Source organism: Ascaphus truei, chromosome 2 (genome assembly GCF_040206685.1).
Source record: "Ascaphus truei isolate aAscTru1 chromosome 2, aAscTru1.hap1, whole genome shotgun sequence".
Lineage (NCBI taxonomy): Eukaryota > Metazoa > Chordata > Amphibia > Anura > Ascaphidae > Ascaphus > Ascaphus truei.
The window spans coordinates 379,009,332-379,025,768 of NC_134484.1; the positions used below are offsets into that span (position 1 = coordinate 379,009,332).

The 16,437-nt window shown below is 45.9% G+C and overlaps 1 protein-coding gene across 1 annotated transcript; it reads right to left on the reverse strand.

Moving 5' to 3' along the window:
* Positions 1-1,821: 1,821 nt before the first annotated feature.
* Positions 1,822-15,620, reverse strand: MALSU1 (mitochondrial assembly of ribosomal large subunit 1). Its single transcript, XM_075587129.1, has 4 exons — positions 15,205-15,620; positions 11,617-11,795; positions 3,349-3,430; positions 1,822-2,313 (listed from the first exon to the last, which is right to left on the reverse strand). Exons 1-4 carry the CDS (start codon positions 15,524-15,526, stop codon positions 2,156-2,158), a joined length of 741 nt encoding a protein of 246 aa, XP_075443244.1. The 5' UTR covers positions 15,527-15,620; the 3' UTR covers positions 1,822-2,155.
* Between the last annotated feature and the right edge of the window lie 817 nt (positions 15,621-16,437).

Consider the following 16,437-nt stretch of genomic DNA (forward strand, 5'->3'; position numbering starts at 1 on the left):
CTGGTCTGTCCCTGTGTTTTTTTTACACTGTTTGTGTGTAAATTTACTCCTGATTTTACATAAAGCTGAGCTTTAAAAAGAAGTCCCTCTTGAATCTGTTACGGCTGTACGGAGGTGAAAAACTTCCAAGATACATTGTAGTGCCTGTACCAGGCATGTAAAGGTAAGTGCCTATCTCACCATTTCTACATGTGAATTGCATGTTGTGAACGTACATCACTATTGTGCTTTTTCTCTTTTCTTTCCATTCAACGAGGAGCGCTGAATATTTTGAACATTTTACAACTGCTGGGAATTGGGAACAATTTCGACTTTTCAAGCTGCACCATATCAAATTTCTTCCAAAAGTTTGGACCTTTATTTTGTTAGAGCGCTTCCTATATTGCTATTATTTTGGTCGTGCTCAGCAGCTTCTGTTGGTTTCCAACCTTACATGAAAGGATCTTCTCATTCAAACCCTATTTTGTTATATGACAAAACCAATACCTACGGCCCAAGTCACTCCGCAAGCACTGGGGTTGGGGCACCTGGCGGCACGTGCACCTTGTCAACCAGTGATCTGTTGTCTTCAGGTCTGCAATCAGCCTTTCAGCGGTCCTCCTGCACTTCCTGTGTATGGAACGCTCTGTGGAACGCTAAAGACCACAGATCACTGCTTGACAAGGTGCACATGCCCCAATCCCACCCCGACCCCAGCGCTTGCGGAGTGACACGGGCCGTAGTCTAAGGCCTCGTTCAGGGTGCCAGCTGCAGGACTCGGAGGGAGGGCGTGAGGGAGGCAGTGCTGCAGTTTGCTGGGCGATCTGTGTTTATCCCCCAGCAGACTTTTCAGCGTTGGGGAGGGGGCAGGGTTACACACAGCAGGGTAAGTATCGAGGTTGCAGTCATGAAAACATTCTGAAGAATGATTTCATTGGCTGCCCTGGTCCCTGTGACGCTGCTGCAGCTCCAAAAAACGAAATTTTCGTTTATTGAAACTGTAGTCAGCTTCAACTCCTGGCTTCGGAGACAGGGCGGTTGCTCCCCTGAAAACCAGTATTCAAATTGAATACTTTGTTTCTCACGGCAGCACACACGGCAGCACGCCCTCCCTCCGAAGCCAGCACCCTGAACGAGGCCTAATACAGTACCCCTGCACTGTGGGACTGTTCCGGTGTGTAATCATAAGAGGGAGGCGGTCGGATCCAATCAAGGTGCATCACGTGGGGTTCGTGAAGGTTGGAGAGGAGACGCAGACGCAAGCACAGATTGTATCACCAAGATATCATCTTAGGCATTCCTAGGTGTCTGCAGCAATCATTTTATAAAAAGTTTGGTCCACTGCACAATGGTGTGTCCCCTTTATATTTTAAAATAGGAGACACAGAGAAGAAGCCTGTCAGGACTGCGCAAACAGGACTAATCTTTTGGATTGGGGACACTATTTGGACCGTGGGGATTGGGATCCAGGACAGTGGGGATTGGGATTTGGCGCCAGGGATTGCTTTTCCTTATTGTTGTGCCTATTTTGTTATATGCTGCTGCAGTAACTGCTTTCTTTCTGCTAGCTTTGCCCCGACCAGGCTCTCTGCACTATTCCATCCTGGTTGTGCCCTAAAGATGTGGCTTTAACATTAATCATAACATGCATTTTTTTTCTGCAGTTAAAATGTCAAAAGTAACCATTTAAATTGTCTTAATACCCAGTCACCTCTGCTGCAATGTATGCAGAAAAGCACATTGAAAATGGTATCCCCTCACTGTGTATTCTTTTGTATTAGAAGTATCAGTCTGTGAAAACTTACTGCATTAAGTGCTAGACCCATAATTAACCAATAAGGATTTATTTCAGGGGCAAAAAAATGCTTTATTTATTGGAAATATGTAGTTCTGCAGACAATTACACTGGGATTGTGTTGTATATGTGCTGTTACACTGATTATTCACCATTACCTACATTAAATGCAAGTGTATAAATTTACAGCGCTTGAAGATTTTCTAGTTGCAACTACTGACTGAGGCAAAGGGCAAAATGCTATATTGTCTGGGTACAATCAGTTGATTGTTACCAATATGATTGAACACTCAGCAAATATACATAGCATCTGCTTCCGAGTTTATAATCAGGCAGATGCTTCAGCTTTCCTCGTAATGCAAAGAGTTCATTGTCCAAAAATTAGTCGTCTTGTGATTGAAGACCAAACGTAAAGTCAGCTGGTAAAGTCTCTGGTGCCATCTGAGCCAACTGGTCATCATATGAGCGCAAAGTCCACAATCGCTCCAATTCATACGTCTCACGTGTTTCTGGGAGCATAAAATGGACCACGATGTTACCTGTGTTAAAAATAGACATGGGGATATGTAAATATCACTTTCCATGTTTTATGGGTACAGTGCACCTATCAAACTATTACACTGCTCATATATAGTCTCCTTGTTCCCTTCGAAAAACTGGGTGAAAGAAATCGCAATCTTAGAGCAAATGATCCAATAAAAGATACTGAGAAAAGCTCATAAAGAAACAGAATAGTTGGCATTCAAAGCTGGAACCACAACACACAGAAACAGGAAGTGGTGCTGGGGTGGGAAGATCATGCACACAAAATAGTCTATAAATGCAAAGCCTTTCTCCTGCAATACTGGAGCAAAAAACACCAGTTTATCAGAGAAATTTCGTTTAAAATGAAAACCAGGTGCAAATTTTCACTAGTTTTGTTCCACTTTTGTTGTTAAGACTATTGCCTTTTTTTCTAATCATAATTGCACCCTACTTGTTCTTTAGATATTCTTCCATATTTCTTACCCCCCTGGGCAATTGTAACTACTTTAATATACTTGTCTCCACTACTCGTGGTGGGCAGCGACTCAATGCATGTGCTATTCTTTTAGTGAAGAAATACTTTCTTGAATTTCTAACGAAGAAGAGAAAATTTAAACTGTCTGTGTCCATCTTGGGGACCAGTTTAAATACAAGAATTTTATTCTCTATATGAAAAACAACTGTATACCATGTACTGACACAATACTTTTAAAATGTCACCCCTGGGGCCTGTGCTGTGCGCAATGATGACTGACGGGTAAAGTCACTGCCGCAAGGAACAGCGAGAAGATGAGATGGCAGGGGATAAGAGAGAGAGATGGGGAGGGGGGGGGGGGAAGAGATGTGGAGCGGAGAAAGGAGGTGGTTGGTTGGCTGAGAGGAGGGATGAGGTTGTATTTTATATTTTTGTTGACCACCGCTTCTTAAATCCACTAAAGTAAGATCCATGCAATGCATAATTTGGCACCCAAAGAGCTCACAGATGCAGATGGGTATATAAGATAATTCTCCCTATTGTGGGCATTGGAGTGAACAAAGCAAATACTTACCAAAATCTATGCACATCCAATCATCTGTGTCTTTGCCCTCAATATAAACATGTGGCTGATTGTCTCTCTTCATATACTTGTACTACGAAAGAACACAAATGGGTTATGATTGTTTGTTTTATATATTTTTTTAATTGGTATTTATCCTTTTACTGTTCTCGTGTAAATATTTCCCCCCCCAATATATATTTATCATTTTTACTGGTAGAACAATTATGTTTTATCTCCAGACCACTAAAAATGGTTTATGCACTTTTGGGTCTTCTCACATCATACAGCATAATCTGTTAGAAACATACACTAGAGACAGTGAACCTGTGACAGGAGGAGATGTACTTCAGGTGACTATGCCATTCATGCACCCAAGTCACCCTCAATGACCCTGTCCATAGAATGTTACACACTTGGCATTGAATGTTGAACTGTACTCTCCCTCCATGCAAACGCCCTACTGCAGGCATCCCCTTGTAGAAAATGTAAAACAATTGTGCAATAAGCGGATAAGATAGTAATATTGTGATATGAAAATACGGATGATGATATTCAACATTTTTATTATTGTGATATTAACCTTTACATAACCTCCAGCACTTCTGTTTCATGCCAACGCTATGGGATCTCAGGCCCTCTCTCACCACTTACCCAAGAGGTTGGTTTTGCCTTGTGTTTGCCCCTGATGTTGAGAAATATATATGTAGCCCCGGTGCCCTCCGGCTCCCAGAGACCCCCCTCCTTTGGATCAGCGCGGTCGCGGGTGCCGCCGGAGCCAGCGACGGACCCGCCAGCTGTTTCCAAAAGCTGGGGGCCGGAGCAGGGAGCGATCCGAGCAGTAGGAGGTTCGGCGGCGCACCCGGCTAGCAAGGGCCACCATTATGGTTGCGCGCGTGTGATCGCGCATGCAAGGTTGAAGCTAGGGAGTTGCGGCGGCCATTGGAGACTTGTGCATGCGCAGGAGAATCGCGCACGCGGCCCCAATATAGAAATAGCCTCCACGGGACTACAGTTCCCAGGAGGCTAAGGGTGGAAGGCACCAGGTGCCTCAGCACGGCCAATAGGGCTGGAGGGTTGCCCTGTCAGATAGCCCTGAGCCACCCAGTAGTGTGAGTTGTGTCAGGGACAGTTCCCAGGTTAGGGAAAAAATAATATATTGTGCGCAACTAATAAACCTCTAATACTGAAATCAGTGATAAGATCAATATTAACATATGCCCTTCTAAATCAAACCAACTGGTAAAACCACATACAACCACAGTATGAGAATAATAAATTTTTACATAACCGTGTAGTGTGGTGCATAAAGCGTCTGCTGCTATAAACCAGGGGGTGGCTCGGCACCCACCTAAGCACTAGAGAAACGGAGACAAAAAACAGCTCACAACGCAAATAGTGAAGTATGAAAAATACAAGTGTATATTAAAATAGGAGAACCTATTTTAATATACACTTGTATTTTTCATACTTCACTATTTGCGTTGTGCGCTGTTTTTTGTCTCCGTTTCCCCAGGTTAGGGACCCTGCCACTTACTATTCAGAGCCAGTTAGGGACCCAGCGGACGCGGCGCGTCCATCCAGAGGTTTGGGCTCAGACCTTCGCTGTTGCTGCAGCAGCCATCCGGGTGGGATCGCCCCGGACGGTAGTTCCTGTATTCATCTGCCATCGGATCCTTTGCGAAGCTCCTTGGCAGGCCCTGGCACTGGAGTGCTCGGCAGGTAACCCTCACCAAGTGCACCAGCGATACTATATTAGATTCACACGGGACCAGTGGCTGCGCAGTCACACATATCTATCTCACTTAGAGGGTGGGAGACATATTGTGTGGGGTTACTGGACACGGGGTGGGATCACCTGGTGAAGGGGGTAGCGTCCTGCGAGACGCAGTAGTTAGTGTCTCCTCTAGGGAGGGACACCTGTTGATTGTTATGCATGAGTACAGTTGGACTAGTAAAGGCATTGGTTGTTTTACATACTGTGTGCTGAGTGATATATATTGTCCTGCGAGGAACCACTCCCCCTCTGGTGGGAGCCATCGCAGGTGGAGGCGCTGCACCGAGGACGAGGTTACTCATATTATACTTGTCCCAGGTTCCCCGTGGCGGAAGCTCAGCCCTCCTGTGAGCTTAACAGGTAAAGCACCACACCTGGTAACATTAGGTTCTCCGCACCTACACTCTATCTGCGATTGGGTGGGGGAATACCCGTTACATTATTTTTTTAACAAATAAAATAAACAAATGTAATTGGTCATAACTGTTAAATAATTGGGAAGGTATTTAGTTTGATTTTTAACATTTATTCTGAGCAAAAGGTTTTCAAATAAATGAAAATCAGTTATTGCTTTCCCCCCCTATTCCGCAGCTAATTATTGGGATAAATACAGCTCAACCCCGTTATAACACGGTCCTCGGGGTCCACAGAATGAGACCGCGTTATAACCGGGCTCGCGTTATAAAATTTAGATGCGCGAGGACTTACTGGCTGGCATCTGCAGCTCTCAGCTCTCTCCTCTCCCTGCTTCATAGGGCTGCGTCCATTACGTAGACTTTGGAGCGCAGAGGAGCGGATCGCACTATAACGGGGTTGAGCTGTATCATTATCCCTATATTTTCTGTATGTTATTGTGGGAATATTTTTATTATTGGCCAACCCTAGTTTACATTGTAAATGGGAAGGTAAGGTATGTGCTAGTCACATGAGTAAGGAAAGTATGTGAAATGTTGATGATTGGAATATTTTTGGAATAAGAATATCTGTAGTACGCCATCTATGGAAACTTGCATAAGAAATGTTTGTGGAACATATTTCAATGCAAATCAGCACCTGTTTGGCAAATCTTGAAATGTCAAAACACTAGAGAACAAAATTTGTAGAGTAATGCTGCACTCCCCAAAAAGCAAAAGAAATATAAATACCGGTGCTCCTGGTTCAGGAATCTCTGTGGGGTACGCCAATATCCAATAGAAAGGAAAAAACCTGGGCACTGCGGATTTCTGCTTAGAAAATGTATTTGTGAGCCAAAGATGTATGACGTTTCGGCCTCAAGGGCCTTCCTCAAATGCAAAAGGCATAGTCACATTTAAGAAAGGCCCTTGAGGCCGAAACGTCATACATCTTTGGCTCACAAATAAATTTTCTAAGCAGAAATCCGCAGCGCCCAGGTTTTTTCCTTTATAAAACACTATAGAAGCCATATGGTGAGGCAAGACTTCCAATATTATCCTGATTACATCTTTTTCACACTGCACATACATTTGTGTCAGGGTGTTTCACATCGTCTGTGAAAGTTGCATAGCTGTGGAAGAGATGAATACCTAAAAGAGATCAAAGAACGAGTCTAATTTTTTTTGGAGGTCTCCACTAAGGCAAAGGTATCTAGAGCAAAAATAAGTAGTAGGTTAGTCCCAATGAACCAGAGAAACATCCTCTGGATTGTTGTCAGAGGGAGGTGCTTTCTAGAACGGAACCTGTAGCGTATCAATGACCTCAGAGGCGAGTACAATAAATTGTGTGATAAGTGATGGTGCTAAACAAAATCAATAAATAGGTGATAAATCCTCTAGGGCCTGGAGAATAACAATGACCCCGGAGGTAGGTGCAGCCAATATATAGAAAGTAATGGTGCTACTCGGAATTAGTGATTGTGTGGAAATCCCTCAAGTGAGTGAGCGGCTTTATGAATCACTGAAAACTCAGAACCTCTTGTAGGGTTTTTGTTTTTTGAGACCTGTTCTTGGACCTCTTTCTGTACTCATCCCATATACCCCTTAGGTGCACCCGACCCCTTATTCATATTACCATTGTGTTCTATGGGTGGAGTGAGTGGTTATTTGGGGCTTTGTCTAGGTGTAGAAGTGCAAAAACAAACAAACAAAAAAAAAAACTCATGAAGTGCTAAAATACTAATCATACTTGCAATGACAGAATCAAATAATTATTTAACATTGGAATACACAGCATTAAAAGAGAACTTAGTGAAACATAACTTCTCAGTGGACTTATACAATGTTTTCAGTAACACCCTAAACCACCAGAGGGCACTATGCAATTTGTTATAGTGATAATAAAATTAATCTATTTATTTATAAACGGTGCTGTACATATATTTTACAGCACACTGAAGCACTCAGTGGTCTAGTCCAGCGCTGCGCAAACATTTTCAGCTGCGGCCCCCTTCCTGGGAGCCGCAGCGTTCGCGCCCCCCTCCCCCGAAGGCACGGCTTCAAATGACGTTGCGGGTCACGTCACGTGACCCCACCGCGTCAGTTGACGCACGTCGCCATGGTGACGTCACATGACCCTACTGCGTCATTTGACGCTGCATTGTCATGGCGACGCGTCGCCGAAGACCCGGCTGCCAGTAGGTAAGTGAGGTTACAGAGACCTCACGCCTCCCCCGGCATTAAATTAAATGCCTGGGGGAAGAGTGCGGGGCCTCTGTAACAGCCGGCGCCCCCCCTGAAAATTCTCCCGCGCCCCCCAGTTTGCGCACCGCTGGTCTAGTCAACCACTGGAAAATAAAACAATGTTACATCAGAGAACATAGACACCCTGCTCAGCTTAAATATTTTTAAAGTATGTTAAAATATAAAGCAAGGGAGCGCAACCTATTTCCCCTGCGCGCCCCTGCCAGCTGTCCTGCTCTCCGCGCGCCCCTCCCTTCCTCCTCCTTACCTTGGTTCCCGGCGTCTGGGCGTCATGGTGTTACGTTGCCACAGCAACGCGATGTCACATGACCCTGCGGCGTTGCCATGGCGGTGTCTCCAGATGCCAGCTGAACCACAGAAATTAAGGTTTACAGAGGCCTTCGCCGCTTCCCCAGCACTTAATTTAAGTGCCTACGGGAAGCGCGCGGGGCCTCTGTAAACCCAGCGCCCCCTCGCAGTTAATCTCGCCCCCCCCCCCAGGGGGGCACGCCCCTTAGTTTGCGCACTGCTGAGAGGAGTATTGCAAGCAAGTATTATCAAATGGCAAAAGAGAGAGAACCTGTTTTAACCGTGCTAGGACTTACTCTTGTGGGGGCAGCTAAAAAGGGTTCTCTTGCTTTTGCCATTTTAGCAAAGAAAAAAAAAATGGAGTTAAAAGTCGTAGCTGAGATATAAAGAGATGTATGGGTGGGCAGGGCTCTGAACAAAAGGGGAACGTTGTAAATTATATGGAGTTTCACGAGAAGCTAGCAGAATGAAGGCTGGAATTATAAAGTCTAATCATAGAGAGGGTGAGGTGATTTATTGGATAGGGATTCAGATTTTCTGACTAGGTATTACTACTTTTCTTTAAATGTTGATATAAAATATATATTTTTAGCAGGTATATTTAGAAAAATGAAATCTTTCAGTTGAATTTGGTGTTCAGCGGTTACATTTCTGTTTCAGATTTCAGACTCAGTACACACGTTTAATGTGCGTCTCAGAAGCTAAATGCCAATTCGGTGAAGCAGTCAAGCACCTAAAAAAGGTAGCACTCACAAGTTAAATGCCCCAAAATAACAGGCAGCAAAATGTGTGTCTGTCACACTCAAAGTAAACATTGTTACTCCAACCTATGCTAAATTCTTCTTTTATTAAGCAGAAGATCAATCAGAACAATGTTTTGGGGGGTCAAAATGCCCCTTATATCATTTTGCATACGTTGGAGTAACAATGTTTACTTTGAGTGCAATACACACAAATGTTGCTGCTATATATGATTGGATGTAGAAGGATTCCCTACATCAGGGGTGAACAAACTGGGGGGCGCGGCGGTTGCAGAGGCCCCGCACTCTTCCCCAAGGCATTTAAATTAAATGCTGGGGGGATCGTGTGAGGCCTCTGCAACGTCCCTTACCTTGTCTTCGGCAAATCGGAGATTTTTGAGACTAAAACATTTTCTTAGGCTCTTGGGAGCTTCGTAGGCCCTGGGCACTGTACCCAGTGGATAATCCAGGCCTGGCAAGGGATGATGTCACAGCTTCTAATTGACCCGTGTGACGCAGAACCTTTAACTCGACCCCCCACAGCCCAGCCGGAGCTGCTGCCGGGCCCTCCCCCACAGCCCAGCCGGAGCTGCTGCCGGGCCCTCCCCCACAGCCCAGCCGGAGCTGCTGCCGGGCCCTCCCCCACAGCCCAGCCGGAGCTGCTGCCGGGCCCTCCCCCACAGCCCAGCCGGAGCTGCTGCCGGGCCCTCCCCCACAGCCCAGCCGGAGCTGCTGCCGGGCCCTCCCCCACAGCCCAGCCGGAGCTGCTGTCGGGCCCTCCCCCACAGCCCAGCCGGAGCTGTTGCCGGGCCCTCCCCCACAGCCCAGCCGGAGCTGCTGCCGGGCCCTCCCCCACAGCCCAGCCGGAGGTGCTGCCGGGCCCTCCCCCACAGCCCAGCCGGAGGTGCTGCCGGGCCCTCCCCCACAGCCCAGCCGGAGGTGCTGCCGGGCCCTCCCCCACAGCCAAGCCGGAGGTGCTGCCGGGCCCTCCCCCACAGCCCAGCCGGAGGTGCTGCCGGGCACTCCCCCACGGCCCAGCCGGAGCTGCTGCCGGGCCCTCCCCCACGGCCCAGCCGGAGCTGCTACCGGGCCCTCCCCCACAGCCCAGCCGGAGCTGCTGCCGGGCCCTCCCCCACGGCCCAGCCGGAGCTGCTGCCGGGCCCTCCCCCACGGCCCAGCCGGAGCTGCTGCCGGGCCCTCCCCCACAGCCCAGCGAAAACTTCTCCCTGCATTCTGTTCCCCCCTGCTCGCCCCCCCCCTTACCGTGGCGTCAGATGACACCACTAAATCATGTGATGTCATGTTGCCATGGTAACGTGACCTCGCGGCGCTGGAAGCCAAGGTGAATTACAGAGGCCTTTGCGCAGCTCCCAGCATTTAAGGTAAATGCCTTGTGGGAGAGCGCGGGACCTCTGTAACCACCATGCCCCCCTGGAAAATCTCACGTGCCCTCCGGTTTGCACACCCCTGGCATAAGGGATAAATTTGAGTACGATCTACTTTGATGGAGAATGGGTCAATTCAACCTACTTTAGATGTCCAGTTAAGTTTTAGGCATGTTGAGTTTCAAGAAATTAAGAGAAATCTAATCAAGATGGCCAAATGGCATCCAGAGAATCAGGGTGGAACCTTAGGGGATTGATGAGAGATCATCAATGGATCAATTAGATTGATCTGCATATGAATTGATCTGCAATGATAACTCATTGAATCATATGTTAGGCCATTATCTACTATGATAAAACACCTTCCATGCTGGAGGACATCACAGTCCATTCTGGCCACAAAGAACATAAGTAGAGAAAAGGGACCTATAATAGGACAGTGAGCGACGCAAGAAGCAATGGAATAATACAAGACAGTAATGTAATGGTGGGAGAGCTTAGTGGATGCCAGGATAGGGCATTTTCAGGCAAAGCGTAGGAATAAATAATTTAAAGGAGAATGATTCCGTGTGAACAAAAGTCAAAAGAAGAGGACTGAACAATACATGCTCAAGCTTACTGGCCGTCCCAAAATGTTCAATCTGTCATTATAGACTTTCAGGAAAGTATAACCATTAAAGTCACATTTAGGGAGGTTGGGGGGGGGGGGGGTAAGCTAAAAATTTCGAGTGTAATTAGTTTCCCTTAAAAATATTTAATCGCCATTAAAGTTAATGTAACGGTTCTTCTTTGTGTGCTATAAAATATGTTTCATTTGTTATTTTCATATTGTAATCGTACCACACACTTATCTGCACTCTAATAGACAAAGTAAAGTATAGGGGTGGCTCAGTGCCTGCAGCAGACGTTACCAGGAAAACTTTACAACTTTATTATTTAAAAGTATTTATACTGGACTAAATTCATTAAAGCTTGCAATCACCTAGATTTCAGCCATTAAACATATTACCGCCATCACTTTACTTCCAGTCCTTTGTGGGGCTAAAAATGGCTCAGCGAGCATGCAAGTGACAGAAAAAGTAAAATGTATTGCTTCAGGGCATATTAACTCTGAATACCACAGCCACTCCTGCACTTTGCAATCGTGTGATTGCGGCATCACAGATGATGGAACGGAGGAGGAGAAAGGAGTCCTTATTGTCATACCTCCTATCAGATCGTGTTCTGTGCAACGCGATCTTCCGCAGAAACATAAGCAAATAGAATATGACGTAGCATCTATGTCATGGGGCCCCCTGGAGTGTTAGACCCCTCGACATAATATGCTCCATCAAACGGCTGCCAAAAAGGTTAAACAAGGTTCCTACTGAATTATTGCAAATATGCAAGTAAAGCAAGCAGAGTTGTCACACAGGGAAATATAAAGACCGTACCACTTTCAAGGCATAATGTGCCATTGCATGAAGATGTCGTGTAGAAGATCCGGTGACTACAACAAAATACTCCGCATATTTCACTTCTGGAGGAACTCTGATAACACAGAGGTCTCTGGCATTCTCTTGCCGCAGCAGACTGACAAGTACATCAATGCCAAAGCTGGAAACAGTCTTATCTGAAATATAATACAGGTACCACTGTTATTATCTTGGCTGAACTTTTTCTTTATCAGATAAAACTGTAAGGCCCCCTCCCCGCCCAGAAAATGGTCACGATCCCCTGCATTAGAGAAGAAACGTGAGACCAAAACGTAAGTCCTTTATTATTATTTTTGAGTGCTGATCCAGTTTGGTTTCTGCTTTTAAAGGAAGACAGGGAAGTGATCACGAGTATGATTAGCTATGTGCGAGCTAGCCACTATCTGAGGTAGTTCAATGTTAAGGCTACTGACCCGAATAGCAGAGGTCGTGGGTTCTGATCCTGTTGAGACTGACACCAGTACCCCATTCATCTCAAGGGGCCTTAAACCATAGGTCTTATGGAAAGAGAAAAAAGGGGAAAATAATGAAGCCTGTACTTCCATTTCCCATTGTGGAGACTTCAGCTTAACCGGTCGGTGTCTCACTATCACTTCTATCAATATATGTTATTTTATCTATGGGTGGACAGTGGTTGTCCAAGTTTTAATAAATGTCACATTTATTTTTTCCCGCACTAGAAGTGTGCGCTCTTTTGTTTTTGAGATGTTATTGGATTAGGTTAATCTCTTAAAGCGCTGCCTGTTCTCCCCAGCTGACTGCACTCCCTTGACAATTTGTTGCCATCTTGGACTTAACTTTTTGTAAGTATCTGCATACATCTGTTACACAATTTGTTGCATACACTCCAGATTTTATATTCCTTGATATATATATATATATATATATATATATATATAAATATGCGCGCGCTCAGGATATATACATTTATATTTATGTGTGCAACATGGAAAACATACCATTAAAAAGGATTGAAAATAAACATTGCTTAAAATGTGCATTTTCTTGTGTGCTCTTGCGCACAGGTGTTTCTCCATATATGTTATTTAGAGGGAGGATTGAGCGGCTATACATAGTGCTTGGGACTCCAGTAAAATGGGTTGGTCAGTTTATCTCTCAGGGGGAACGCCGCTTTTGCACTAATGGCCGAAAACATAACATAACCATAAAGAGCGACGGAACTACCATATGTGCAGCTGCTTCAGGGCCCACCACCTCTAGGGGCCCTTGCTCCAGTGTTCCAACTTCTAAAACGAGTGGCAGAATGATTTCTAAAGGCCCCTGTTGCAGGGACAGTACAACGACATGTGGGTTTTTTCTGAGTATAGGCTTTTTATTTAGCCCCCAAAAAGGTGGAGCATTTGGGGGACTTGTCTTCAGCATATAAACGGTTAACAAAAACATAAGTCCTTGATAAGGGCTTTGCCCCTTTCCCAGCTACAAGTCCATGATACAGAAGAGCAAGAGTTCCAATACAAGCAGACCTTTGTTGCAGGCTGCTGCCTCCATCCAGAGTTTCAGCGTGGGTCTCTCTGGTTCAGACAGGAACCCAGAGCACTACAGTCTTTTAAAGCAGCAGTCCAAGCTGCCGTTTTTAAATGTTATCCTTTAATATGTGCATCAATACAACCCACACAATAATAAGTAATTAGCTAAGTTTCCGATCAGGGGGGGAATCATGCGCCCAGACAATCACTAGATACAATTAGTGTACTGCTAGAGAGGGCAGGGCTCAAAAAGGGGCATGCCAGAGCCTGTTTCAAAAGAGGAAGGGGCTGTAACTTTGTAAATGGTCGCTATAGGAACAAAAAATGCTTGTTACATTAAATATGGTCATTCCAATTTTTTTTTTTTTTTTAAATGCTACAATTATTTTCACATTACAGAACGGATTAAAAAAAAAAAACAAAAAAAAAAAACGTGTAGGATATTGCTCGGTCTGCAGCTTTAAGACACTAACGAGCAAGGTGCACAGGCTAATCAAGTCAGCCGATTCTCAGACTGAGAGTCACCTGCTCAACCTTTAAACCAGGCCTGCACAACTCCAGTTCTCGAGGGCCGCAAACAGGCCAGGTTTTCAGGATATCCCTACTTCAGAAACAAATAGAGGAGGTATAGAGTCCTACCCAGAGATCTGTGGAGGACTCTATACCGCCTCTATTTGTTTTTGTATATGTTTACCCTATCCTCTTTGCACCGGCTGGTAATAGAGTACTATCATACTCTGAATATCTGTAACTATTATCTGGGTGAGCGGTAGACCACAAGTTGTGTTTATCCCTACTTCAGCACAGCTGGTTCAATTAGTGGCTCAGTGTGACTGAGCCACTAATTGAGCCAGCTGTGCTGAAGTAGGGATATCCTGAAAACCTGACCTGTTTGCGGCCCTCGAGGACTGGAGTTGTGCAGGCCTGCTTTAAACATAGGTCTCCCATGCAGTCCAATCCGATAGGGAATCCACCCAGTCACAGCCCTACCTGTGATGCTGGCTCTTACACGGAGGTGGTCAGGTCCAACACAGGTGGTCCCAACACGGAACTTAGGCCCCATCGGAAGTAGGGCCCAACTTCCGCAATCGCCTCCTGCGTAAGCACCCGCTCCACAGGTCCCGGGAGATAGGAGGGCTTTTTTAAACTTGCACCAGGAGCGCCCAGGGCCAGCTGGGATTTTCACAGGACTCGGTGCAGGGGCTTTTGCGGGGCCTCTTACCTTGTCCGATGCAGCATCTCCTCCTCAGACAACGCAGCGTCATGAAACCACGTTGCCACGCCATGCACCGTCACGTTGTCATGGCAACCCAGCATCATTTGATGTTGCGGCGCCATGATAATGGGACGCTGTACGAGGAGATGCAGCCGGACAGGTAAGAGACAATTACAGAGGCCCCGTGCTCTCCCCCAACAATTCGTTTCATTGTTGTGGGGGAAAGCGCAGGGCCTCTGGAACTGCTTGGCACAGTGGCACATTTGGAACCACCATCAAGCCCGCCTTGCTCTGAACATATGTTATTTAAGGAATAGCACTGGGTTAACGTTACGTTATGTGCTTCGGTGCATAGGCGTTATAATGAACCCAACATTGATTTAGGTTAACGTTCGGTTAAATTGGTTAACGGAGCATTGTGAACCTGCCCATTGGCTGTTACTTTATCTGGCAATATTAATATTTTTCCTGATAAGATCACTTGTCTGTATATAATCACTTGTCTGTATATAAAACAGGCGTGCTGCCTGGTGGAGTGGGAAATGTGAGAATAAACATTGAGTTATGTGAACAATCATTTTTTTTTTATTCAACAAAATCAAACACAGCCAAGGAAAAAACAAATATGGGTGAAAATGGCAACACATGGACCTTACTTCCAAAATAGGTCATATGCATCTTTAAAAACAGTGTGTGTTTTTAAAGATAAAGATAAAGATATATATATATATATATATATATATATATATATATATATATATATATATATATATATATATATATATATATACATATACACATACACATACACACACACACACACACACACACACACACACACACCTTGTGATGTCACACTCGTCGCCTCCTGTTCCCCTGGCTCCTCTGTATAGGTCTGTAGAGCTGACCCGGCAGGAGGACCAGCTGCATGAAGTTTGGCGCTGCTTCCCACCAGCTCAGCGCTCGCAGAGCTCAGCCCCCGGCGCAAACACAGGGCTCTGACCCCAGTCCAGGCGGAGGAGGCCCGCGCGCACCCCGCCCAGCCTCCGGCTCCCGGGACCTCCGATCCAGGCCACGTGACACCAATTCTGCGGCGCTGACTACGAAAGGCAGCGGCGCTCCCAGCCGGCGCGGCGACCAACCTGTGCAGCCACAGAGCCCACATCCCACACGTGCGGGCTCTCCGGGTGACCTTCCGCAGCCCGGATATAACGCATCCAATGGCTGCGTCGCTATTGGTCGCCGACACGCCCCCGGAGCCATCCAATAGGTCAGTTGGTTACAGGGCATGCATGCTGCACGGAGTGGCAGTGGTGCCCTGCATCACAAGGGAGGGTGCCCTGGGTGTATAGGTCTTACTTCCTGCAGGGCTGGATTGCACCTCATTGTTTTTCCTCTCTGGTTTTAATTTAAAAAAATAGTTTGAGAAAGATTTCAGTAGAATGATCAGCAAATTAAATCACTTGTGAGCACATTCACATGTCTCAAGACAGACGGCATATACAGCAGCATATGCTTATAGGGGTCCATGTTAAAGCAGCAGTCCAAGCTGCTCTCTCTCTCTTCCCCCCCCTTTAATAAGTGCATCAATACAGACCGCACAATGATAAGTAATTAGCTAAGTTGCCAATTGAACAGTTCTCCTGTGATCGATTGGTGAAGATTCGGCTCAGGGATTTCACTAAATGGCTGTCAGTGCAGCCGAAGAGGGCCAAAGATACAAAGTTCTGTGGGGAAGATCATGTGGCCAGGCAGGCACTAGATACAATTGGTGCACTGCTAGAGAGAGGGAAAGGCTCAAAAAGGGGTGTGCCAGAGCCTGTTTCAGAAGAGGAAGGGGATGTGACTTTGTAAATGGTTGCTATAGAAACAAATTATGTGTGAGGCCGTACTATATTCGGGCCAATACGGTATCTATCACAAACATACAGTACTGATTTTTTTTCCCTTCAATTTTCTGGATGTGTGCCCCCTCTTGATCCAGTTATAAAATGCACTTGTATTCCCTATATTTAAATCATATCCAGGGAAAGATGGCACATTAATTGAGCAATTTTATTTATCCCAGCACAACAC